A 12,282-nucleotide genomic window follows, 5' to 3' on the forward strand; every position below is an offset into this window, starting at 1 on the left:
ATTCAAAATGCTGCTGCACGGTTACTAACAGGAACCCCTCTTCACGACCACATTACTCCAGTTTTACAATCTCTGCACTGGCTTCCAATTCCCTTCCATATTCAATACAAACTAATAACCCGCGGTTATGAAAGGACTAAACCAAAACAATCACTGAACATTAACATGATTCTCCTTTAGCTTCATAAATCATGCTCTCATACACACATCTCGCCGCTCAACATAGGACTACAACTCTGCTTACCAGGATTTTATCAGTCTAAAAACATTAATTGTTAATTTACTGCTACTTAAGTCAAACTGCTAAATGTAACCAAACACGTTCTCTGCTATGCAATATTATTGTTCACATGTTACCATATTGTAATAAGTTAAATGTAACCATATTGTAATAAGTCAAATGTAATAAGTTAAATGTAATAAGTTAAATGTATCCAAATACGTTCTCTGTTATACAATGTTATTGTTCACATGTTACCATATTGTAATAAGTTGTTATATCTGTAAACCGGAATGGAGGCTTAGAGCTAAATTTCGGTATAAAAAAGCGAATAAATAAATAAATAACCATTAGGCACTCACTGATTAACAATGTATACTCACCATGGTTTGGAAAAATAATGAAAATTCATACTCCATCTGGGCAAAGCTTACTTGACATTCCAACCCCTGGAATACCTCAATAAAACCAGAGAATGTGCCGTTTTATTAGCAGGCCCTTTTCTCACGAATTCCCTCCCTAAGGAAATAAGAACTGTGAAGGAGTCCAAGCTTTTTAAAAAAGCTCTTAAGATCTATTTGTTCAAAAAAGCATACGAACACTGAAACAGCCTGTCTTACCTCTAGAAGCATATCCTATCCTACTGTCTGCAACCTGTTATTAAAGTCTTATTTTTATTTATTGTCTTAAATTTCATTGTGTGTTATACCGATTGTGAATGTGCAGTTGTATCCTGCCCAGACCTCAGGAAGGGTGGGTAACACATTTTTAAAAATAAACAAATAAATGGATAAATCCCAGACCTGCAGGCCCTAATGTTGCTGTTACGGAAATATGATTCACTGAGTCTCATGATTGGAGCACAAGATGGCACCGGCCATCCATTGCTCCTACCATGTGACAGGGGCTGACCAATGGCACCGGCCCCTGTGACATAGTAAGGGCAAAGACTATCAGCACCATTTTGAATACCGGCAGTCGATGGTGTGAGTGCAGTAGATGGCTTCCGGACCCCCGCTGGACCACCAGGAAGTTTTGGCAAGTCTTGGGGGGATCAGGAGGGTGGGGGGGGGGGGGTTTGTTGTTAATTAAATTTAGGCAGGAAACAAACAAGAATGAAACACATGAACTGATCGGGGGCCCCCCTTGCCAAATGCAATGTATCTGCTCCCTGACGAATACGAATACCGAATGTAACGTATGCAGTCCCTCGGCACATCCCTAGAACCCATGAAGGGGGGTGTAATCCTGGGGATAAAGTATCTGATGTTTGGGTAAGGGCTCACCTGAGCACTAGTGATCATCAAACGGTATGGTTTGATATCGTAAATAAGATACAGAGAAGTCACACAAAGATCCGAGTTTTGAATTTCACAAATATGGATTTTGTCAAAATGGGATGTTCTGGAGGAAGAACTAGAACACTGGGAGAAAACAGGTGAGGTGGAACAACAGTGGGCCAAATTAAAAGGAGCTATTACAAAGGCAACAAACATATATGTTAGGAAAGCAAAGAAGAGTAAGAGGAAAAAGAAACTGATCTGGTTCTCTAAGGAGGTGGCTGAAAAAATTAAGACAAAAAAGAATCGCATTTAAGAAATATAAAGGATCCCAAAAAAAGGACCACAAGGAAGAATGTTTTAAAATTGAGGAAGACAAAGAAAGAAATCAGGAAAGCAAAATGCCAAGTGGAAGAAAGAATTGCCAAAGAGGTAAAGAGAGGAGAGAAAACATTTTTCAGGTATATCAGAAAAAGAAGGGAGGCCCGAAGTGGTATAGTGAAATTGAAAAGTGTCAAGGAGCACTGTTCCATGCACTGGCCGGTTGCCTGCGCGCACTTCTCCAGGACCTGCCCCGCTCCCTGGCCCTCCCAGACCCTAACCCCAGCCTGCCCCTTTTTCTTCTGCTGGCAATTCTGCCCATACCTGCAGATACGTGTGTGGCTGGGCCGTTTCTAAAATGCTCTCGGCACACGCATGGCCTGGCCATGTGCATATCTGCCTATATTTGCACATGCAGCCTTTTGAATATTTGGCCTTTAGGGGACTTGATGCCTGATGCCTCTCTGCCATACCCCTAGTACAAAATCAACAAGATCATTTGGTGTGAAACAGATTTCTAAGGTCCACAAATCACTACATAATCCCCTCATTAGACCAGTTGTTTCTGCAATTGGATCTTTGTTGGAACCTTTGGTCATTTTCATTGACTGCTGCATGAAAATAGAACTCTCTTAATCTACATCTTATATACAAGATACATCCCAAATTTTGAGGAATTTAGAGTCTGAGCAGGTGGATCACGAACAAGTAATTTGGTAACTATGGATATTAATTCACTGTACACCAATATCCCCCCGTGAGAAGCATTTATAATAATCTCTTCAGTGTTGGAATGCAGGACTGAGACATTGAAAATACCAAATTCTTTAATTATGGACATTTCTAAACTGATGTGGCTTCAGAATTATTTTGTACTTGGACATTTGTTTTTTCACCAAACTCATGGTTTAGTGATGGCATCTCCAGTTGCTCCCAGTTTAGCAAAGTTGTATGTGGCATGTTTGAAGAAAGGCTTATTTATATATCCCAATGGAATATACACATTCCAGCATGGTATCATTATAATGATGATATTTTTTTCATTTGGCTAGGTATCCTCAACAAATTACTTTGTTCTATCAGAGGATAAATGGATTAGACAGTAATTTACAATTTTCAATGACCAGTGACAGTACTTTAATCCATTTTCTAGATGTTTTAATCCAATATTCCTCTGGAGCTTTCCATACATTAGTCCATACAAAAACATTGGATCAAATACTTTTCTTAAATTTGGCAGTAATCATCCTCAGGCATTGAAAACAGATCTGCCTGTCAGTCAGTATTTCAGATTATGACGCATTTGCTCTTCAAAAGAGGATTTTAAAGTACAGGAACATTCTTTCACTGAGAAATTTAAAGCTAGGGGATATCCTTCATCTATTCTGAAAAATGCCTTTAGGAGGGCCCTGTACTTGGATTGAGATTCGTTGTTGACGTATAAATCCTAATGTATGAAGAGTTAATTGGTTTGTATTTAAAGACAAGAACAAATCTAAAGTGATTGCATTAATCATTAAAAAACAGAAATGTCCTTTCAATGCACAAGATTTTTAAAGTTCCTCCAATGACTGCTTACTCAATGGGTCAGAACATACGGAATAAATTAGTTCATGCCATGTTTACTGATGCGTGTGATTTAAACCTATCAATATATTCTCATAATACGTCAGCAATGCAACTTCTGTGATTCTTCTATGATAGGGCAAGCATAGATTGAGCCAGTCACACATAGCGTTATTAAACAGAGATCGCATACAGACTGCAACAAAACTTACGTTGGGTACGCCTTACAATGGCACTTTCAAATCTTTATATTGGATGCATAAAAAGAAGCATTAAGAGGTGATTGATTGAACATAAAAGTTGGATGACGATAAGGAATTGAGTGCTCCGGTAGTATCACATAACATTTCTGAAAGACAGTTGATTTCAGACTTTCGCTGTACTATCATTGAACATATACCCCCCACCAGAGGGGAGGCAATCAGAAATTTACACTTCATGTAAGGGAGCAATTTTGGATTTTCTTTCTTAAAATGATGACAACATTCAGACTTAGGGGCGGATTTTAAAAGATTTACGCGCGTAACCGCTCCTGCGCTCGCCGAGCCTATTTTGCATAGGCCCGGCGACGAGCGCAAAGCCACAGAACACACGTATGTCCTGGGGCTTTGTGAAGTGGGTGGGGCAGAGGAAGGGTGAGGGCGGGACCGAGGCCTTCGGTACAGCGGCCGTACAGGGGGATTGCGCTAGTAGCCGGCCAGCACAGCAAGTTACGCCTGCCAGAGGAAGGTGTAACTTACAAAATAAAGGTGGGGGGGATTTAGGTAGGGCTGGGGGCGGACTAGATAGGGGAAGGGAGGGGAAGGTGGGGGGGTCCGAAAGAAAGTTCCCTCCGAGGCTGCTCCGATTTCGGAGTAGCCTCAGAGGGAACGGGGAAAGCCTCAGAGGGAACGGGGAAAGCCATTGGGGCTACCCTAGGACTCGGCGCACAAGGTGCACCCCCTTACACGCGCCGACCCTGGATTTTACAACATGTGCGCAGCTGCGCGTGCATGTTATAAAATCAGGCGTACATTTGTGCACGCTGGGTAGTGCGCACAAATGTAGGCTGTGTGCGTAGGTTTAAAAATCCGGCCCTAATATTCTTGCCCAAAGTATACATTTTTTGCATCTATGTATCTGTGATCCATTTTGTATGTTTTAATATATGTACCTTTTTAATACTCATAGGTAGAGCTATTTGCATACTTTTTGCATCTCGTTACCTCATTAGCATAGATTTTACATTAAAACTTTTACAACCTCCTTTATATATATTTACAGCATTGTTAACATTCATTGCCCACTTGTAATCAATAACGAAGATTTTTAATGCACATTAATGGTTAGGAAAGCATTTGCGCACTTTTGGTACATCAGCTCCTAGGTAGCTTTTTCCACATACTATATGTGTTTATAGACCCTTCTTATATTTCACCTGGTTTGGACTAAAGTACCAGTACTTAAGAATAAAGGCTTAGGGCCTCATTTTCCAATATCGCATTGGTAACGCATTAGGGGGCGTTACCAATGCAAATGAGGCTTCTTTCTTGCAGTGGGGAAACATCGCGTGCGGCGATGTTTTCGCCATGTGCGAAAACATTAGCGCAATTCACGATGTTTTCCCAGTGTGCGATGATTCTTTGGGTGTTTCATCACACCTAGCTTGATGGACACTCTACCTGGGCAACAACAAGCTAGGTGGAGAGAACGTTGCCCAAATCTCCTCTTGGAGTGAGTTTCCTCACTCCGACGGCCAGCAAATCTTCACTAGAGACCACTGTTCTTTCCGTAGGTCTCATGTGGAATGCGAAAGTGGCCCCCAACCCCCGACACTGATACCTAATCCCCACCCCGAGTTAGTAGGTGGCCCTCCCATAGGGATTAAAATACCTGTCTAGGGCATAGGCACTACAGTAAGATGTGCTCTCTCTCTCTCTCTCTCTCTCTCTCTCTCTCTCTCTCTCTCTCTCTCTCTCTCTCTCTCTCTCACAGGCTAAATCACGTTAACAGCTGTTAATGCACGTGGTAAAGTGCTTGGAAAATGAGGCCCTTAATCTGTGAGAATAATAGTTTTATTGTTTACCAGCTGAATTAGAATCTTGAAGAATGATGCTTTATCTCAAGGAAAATAAAAACATCAAAATAAATACAAAATTAACTCACATCTTCCTTTTCCGGTTTGCAAAAGCACAGCAGTGGCTTGGATAGGTAAGATTAGCCTCAATCAACTCAGAAAACTTTTCCAGCGAGGGCAGCTTTTTTAAGTTGTAGGCAGACATGGCTTTTAGCTTCTTAATGTTTTCTAGCCCATTGCTTGGCAGAACGCTGATTCTTGTTCTTGAAATATCCCTTTAAAGAGAAATAACATGTCTTTTGTAGAAAAGCAAATTAAACACAATAGACCAATTTGAAGAAGTACATTCCTGCACAATCATAAAATTCACCTCCTCCTTTTTTTGTCTATGATGTAGAATGTGTTCACTCTTGAAATCAATGCATTAGGTAATGCAATCAGAGATGGGCAGGTACTGTTACAATTTATTTCAATGCAGTAAATGAAAAATGCTATTGTAATATATTTCTTATGGCTCTTTATTATAATATGTTGGACTAAGAAGGGATATGATAGCTTTTATTACTTAAAAACCTGTGTTTCCATTTTTATTAAAATGTCAATAGGCAGTAATAGTCCTCACATAACTTTCTGAAGTGCAGACCAGATTTAAATGCATTCCATAATGGCTGAAAGCTTATTCTACAGTTAAAAGCTAGGTTGAAACAGCAGGGAATATTACTCTTCCCTTGTCAATTAAAATGTTTTTCTTTGATAAATATTCTTTCAGAGATACATCAAAATATACATTCAATAAAAATAAATAATGCAATAGTATCCATTGGGTAATAATAAAAACAATACAGATAGGCTCTATCGAATGCCTATATCCAAGACTAGACTGAAAAAATTTGCCTAATTTAATAGTAAATGAGATTATGCCCTGAAGGTGTTATGTCTCTGAAAATGTTTAATCGTTTTAGTGAGAGCTTACTATTTTGTTTAAACAACCTATCTGTGAATAGAATTAGATAATGGTACACAGAAAAAGTTTTTTAAAAAATTAGTCAAGAAGGATCAGGCCAGTGACGGGTAAAAATCTGGATTTGATTCCTGGCTCATATCATATAATCCATGGACTTGCCAGGACTGGGAATAATGTGAAGGTGTAGCGATGGTCTCTTGCTTCTGAGAGCCAATTTATATGTATTTATTTATTTAAATCATATAAACAGCATTCAATGTTGTATCTCCTGCGGAGGCCCCCCCCTTTCTCCTCCTCCATCGTCCGCCAGTGCATCATCATCACACGGCACCACCGCATGGGGTATCTTCACAGGGAAGGGATGGGAACTTCACCAGCGCACATTCACATGCCATGCAAGGCCAGTGCTAACTTTTATGAAGCCCTGTGCAAACAATTACTGGGCTTGCCTCTCCTCATTCTGTTTTTTTTTTACATTTAATTTGCATTCTTTTACTAATCAGGATCAGTGCAAGGGTATTAGCAGTAGGGATGTGAATCAGTACCGGACTCGTTTCCGGTATCGAGTTCAGGTAAAAATCGCGGGAAATCTTCATTCCCGCTATTCTTACCCATTTTAATCGGCTATGTCGTGTCAAAAAAAGAACCCACCCTGACCCGCGCCATCCATTGCTCCTACCATGAGACAGGGGCCGGCCAATGGCACGGATACCCCATCAAATGCTAAGGGCAAAGGGCTATCGGTGCCATTTTGATTAGTAGCAGCCGACAGCCCAAAAGTGGGAGATTGTTCCTGGGGCCCCTGCTGGACCACCAGGTAATTAAAAAAAATTTTGGGGGGTCGGGAGGGTGGGGGATGCGAAATAATTAAATTTAAAGGGTCAGGGTGGTTTGGGGTTTATTTTTAAGTGCCCTTTCTTCCCGCCCCCCCAAAACGATAAGAGAACCTGATGAAAAATGCTGTGGGGTTTTCCTATTGGGTTCAGGGGCCCCCCAAATTCTGACGAGTTTGAAAATATCTTTTGATATTTTCAATTGTCAGAAAAATGATTCACATCCCAAATTAGCAACTTAAGTGAATCTTACAGCTTTGTACCCAGCCTTCCCCTATGAAGGTCCTCTCCACACACAAATTCAAATTATGCATTTATAATAAAATATTTTACATGAAAAAGCACACTCAAAGTACAGTCCTTTGAAGTAAAAATGTTACAACAGCATGTATATTATATTTACATGTATTGCTGTAGTGTCAATCAGAAAACCCTGCATAAAATCCAAAAAGACACTTGTAACACATAGGGGTAGATTTTAAAAGGTGCATGCAGGCGTACATGTACGCGCGCTACCCGGCACACACATATGTACCCCTGATTGAATAACTTGTGCGCGCAGGCGTGCGCAAGTTATGAAATCAGGGGTTGGCTCGCTCAAGGGGGTGCACAATTGTGCACCTTGCGTGCGCCGAGCCGTGCTGCCTTCTCCTGTTCCCTTCTCCCTAGCCTGACCTTCCCACCCTTTCCCCTACTCTAACCCCTCTGACCCTTGGCTTACCTTTTGCGCCTGCCTCCGGGCAGGTGCAAGTTGCGTGCGCCGGCAGCCTGCCGGCACTCGATCATCTGACACAGCGGCAATGGCCACTGTGTCGGAGGCCTCTGGCCCCGCCCCACCCCCACTCCATCCAGCCCCCGGACCGCCCCTTTTTGCAAGCCCCGGGACATACACACGATCCGGGGCTTTACGCATGTCGCCAGGCCTCTTAAAAATAGGCCTGGCAAGCATAAGCCCCCCTACGCACGTAAATCCTCTGGATTTACGCACATAGGGCTTTTAAAATCTGCCCCGCATGGTATTTGGACTATTGTAATGCATGTTGGGTGTGCGCTTGGTCTTCAGAAATACATGAGCAAACTAAATTACAATTATAATATAATAAACCTCCCATTCCAAAACATTTCTAACCTCCAGCACTCAAACAGTTAAAACTCTATGAAAAGATGACCCTGCAAACCTTACACTAGGCCCTAAAATACCAATATACTTTCTATTAGGAAAACAGAACAAATCAAGCTTCTAAAGATCCCTACATAGAAACAACACATTAGCAGAATACTTAACCTCAGTCACACATGCAGAACACAGACAGACCCTCACCAAATACAGATAAAGTGATCATAAAGTAGTACTACAAACGTGTAGACAAAAACTGAACTGTAAACTATAACAGGCCAGACTAAGTATGCGGTACAATAATGGAAAAACAGAAACATTACAATTCTTCATAAAACATCAAACAATAAAATCAAGAACTATAAATCATCAATAGAAGTAAAACTATACTAATAAAAATAATATTTCAAAAAAGCTGACAAAAAGAATAGCATCCAATAATACAAAACATATAAATTTTCCAAAAATGATAAAATATTTCAAAACAGCAGTCATAAACACCTCTCTATACTTAAAACTTAAAAAAAAAGATACAACCCTTGCTGTCCATACCTGGGATCTTTTGATTTCCAGATGCCGTGAGATTGTTGTGGATTAGCAGGGGAGAAAAGAGGAATTGTTGCTTTACTCTCTCTCATATATTCACATATGATGAATCATAGAACATGTTCTCATACACCACACAGACATGCTCTCACAAAGAGAGAGACAGAAATGCTCTCTCACAAACACAAAGACAGACATGCTCTAACACACACACACAGACAAGCTCTCACACACATACACACACACACAGACAAGCTCTCACAAAGAGAGAGACAGAAATGCTCTCTCACAAACACAGAGACAGACAAGCTCTCACACACATACGTACACACAGACAAGTTCTCTCTGTTTCTCCCTCTCTCTCTCACACACTCACACACACACACACACACACACACACACACACACATGCTCAGTTTCTCCCCCTTCCCCATCAGACACATTCACTTCCTCCCAACAGAAGTAGAAGTCCAGCAGGCAGCCTCCTCTTCTTGAAGTAATGGGGGCTGATGCCGCACTGTTTCCTGCGTGTGAGGGGGTGGGGGGAGAGGGAGCAATGCGCTGTTGCTCCTCCTGTACTCCAACACTGCACAGGCCCAGGGCTGATGCTTCCTCTTCCTGCCACAGCATGGAGGAAGCACTTTTCTTTTCTCTAGCTGTGCCTGCATGGCCTCTCCTTCTTTCCGCCTGCATAGACCCACCACTTCCTTTTCCGGTGCTGCGCAGGCAGGAAGGAAAGACTATGCTGTCACTGCCCCTAGACCAGTGGCGTTCTGGGCCAGGAGTGAGCAAACGTTTTGAGACAGGGCCCCCCTTCCATCCATACAATTGTTTGGCCCCCCACCCACAAAGTTGGTTTGCATTATGTATATTATATATATATAAAGTTTCCCACCAACCAATCAGCTGTTGAACAGTTTACCAAATAGCAGGCAATCACACTGCCAGTCAGAAGCTCAAACTTCCTGATTTGATTCTCTTCAGGTTGCTGAAAGGAGCAATCAGATATACACAAATACAAACAGAGGCAGATACCATACCACATCCAGACAAGCACCTCACAGTAACAGCAGCACAAACTCCTTCCACTGCCAAACACATTGTGAACTAACTCAAAACCCTGCAAAAAGGACACTCATATCTATGCAGCAAACCTATGATAATGTAACAGTAGTAACACCAAAGACTCAAACGACAAGAACCCTACCTGTGAAAAATCTGCATTGTAAATATTACACCGTGTCCCAGAATACCAATACACCACCTACTAGGGACACGAAATAAGCCCGATTGCTGTAGATCCCTACACAGATCCTGCATGCTAGCAGAATCTCTCACCTTGGTAACACACACAGAGCACATACAGACCCTCATCAAATACAGAATAAAGGATCACAAATTAGAAACAGCAATATGCAGACAAAAACTGAAATGGAAATCCCAAGAAGCCAGACTGTGTGGGCCAGATTTTTAAACCTATGCGCAGGCGTAGATTTGTTTGCGCAATCCGGCGCAAACAAATCTACGCCCGATTTTATAACATGCGCGCGCTGCCGCGTGCATGTTATAAAATCCAGGGTCGGCGCACGCAAGGGGGTGCACACATGTGCACCTTGCACGCGCCGAGCCCAAGGGGAGCCCCGATGGCTTTCCCCGTTCCCTCCAAGGCCGCTCCGAAATCAGAGCGGCCTTGGAGGGAATTTTTTCCGGCCCCTCCCCACCTTCCCCTCCCTTCCCCTATCTAACCTACCCCCCATCCTTAACTAAATCCCCCCCTACCTTTGCTCCAAAAGTTACGCCGGACTGCCGGCATGCCATGCCCCGGCACAGGCTGCTGTGTCGGAGCACTCGACCCTGCCCCTGGACTGCCACCACGCCCCCGGCCATGCCCCTGAACAGCCCACGGGCCGACGTCACGCCCCCAGCCACGCCCCTGGACCGCCCCTTTTTGCAAGCCCTGGGACATACGCGCGTCCCTGGGCTTGCGCGTGCCACCGAGCCTATGCAAAATAGGTTCAGCGCGCGCAGGGGCAGATTTTCTCGGGTTACGCGCGTATGTTACACGCGTAGCATTTGAAAATCTGCCCCTGTGTGTAACAATGGAAAAACAGAACAGTCATTCTTCATAAATAAATAAAATCAAGAAACAAAGCATCAATTATAACTAATAAAATAATATTTTAAAACTACTGACAAATAGAATAACCTATATTAATTAAAGTCATATACATATTTTTTTAATTTCCTGTACCAATAAAATATTTAAAAACAGCACACATATCAAATAACACCCAATAATTAAAACTAATAAAGATTAAAAAAGCCCCTGCTGGCCATACCTGGAAACTCTTGATTTCCAGTCACCTTGAGATTGTCAAGGATGAGGGGCTAGGGGGACACATAAACTTTATCCTCTCTCTCTCACACACACTGACATGTTCATTCTCTCTCACACACACACTATCACATGCACATACATACCTGCTCTCATACACACCCACACACTATCATACACAGACTCTAAGATCCTCTTCCCCTCCCCCCCACAAAAGCTCTTACTCCCCCAGATTCCCACATACACACATAGGCTCTCACCCACACAGACCCCCATTCGTTCTCATACACAGACCCCCAAGCAGGCACCCATTCATTCTTTCACTCACAGACAGAGAGACTCCTGGGCAGGCACCCATTCATTCTCACAAACATACACACACACAGACCCCCCAGGCAGGCACCCATTCGTAATCACATACTCACAGACCTCTAGGCAGGCACCCATTTATTCTCATACATACAATCAGATCCACAGGTAGACAACTATTCATTCTCACACACACAGACAGACCCCAGACCCATTCTCTCTCTCACCAACACACACAGACCCCCCCAGGCAGGTACTCATTCTCTCACACACAGACAAACAGACCCCCAGGCAGGCACCAATTCCTTCACACACACACACACACACACACATACACACACACACACACACAAGCTCCCATTAATACACATACCCACACTGAAGTCAGGCCCTCTCTCTTTGTTTTGCCGGCAGCCTCAGAGCCTCTGTCTCCTCTGATGCCTCTGCCATCATTGTTGCCGCTGTTGTTGTTGCCACCTCATCGCTGTTGGGGAGGAGCAGATCACTCATCGCTGCTTCTGCCTCCTCTGTGCAGGCCCTGCGATATTCAAAATTTGCTGGGCTAGCACTTCTTACATGCTGATCTTGTGCATCGCGAGAACAGCATAGAGAACATGCTACTCCTGCAAATTCTAATACAGCGGGCCTGGTCAGACGAGGGGAAGAATGTCCTCTGCTCAGCTGTCATTGGATGAGGTCCACTAGCAGCTGTATAGCCTCTCTCCCTGTTTTTCG

At 43.0% G+C, this 12,282-nt stretch overlaps 1 protein-coding gene across 2 annotated transcripts in view; it reads right to left on the reverse strand.

The window, feature by feature from the left end:
* Positions 1 to 12,282, reverse strand: part of LOC115086926 (follicle-stimulating hormone receptor-like) — a 458,076-nt gene that overhangs the window by 15,775 nt on the left and 430,019 nt on the right. For both annotated transcript variants that reach the window (XM_029593403.1, XM_029593404.1), the window contains one exon: positions 5,533 to 5,718. In XM_029593403.1, coding sequence (XP_029449263.1) covers positions 5,533 to 5,718 — 186 coding nt within the window. The remainder of the gene's footprint in view (positions 1 to 5,532; positions 5,719 to 12,282) is intronic.

This window comes from Rhinatrema bivittatum, chromosome 3 (genome assembly GCF_901001135.1).
Source record: "Rhinatrema bivittatum chromosome 3, aRhiBiv1.1, whole genome shotgun sequence".
Lineage (NCBI taxonomy): Eukaryota > Metazoa > Chordata > Amphibia > Gymnophiona > Rhinatrematidae > Rhinatrema > Rhinatrema bivittatum.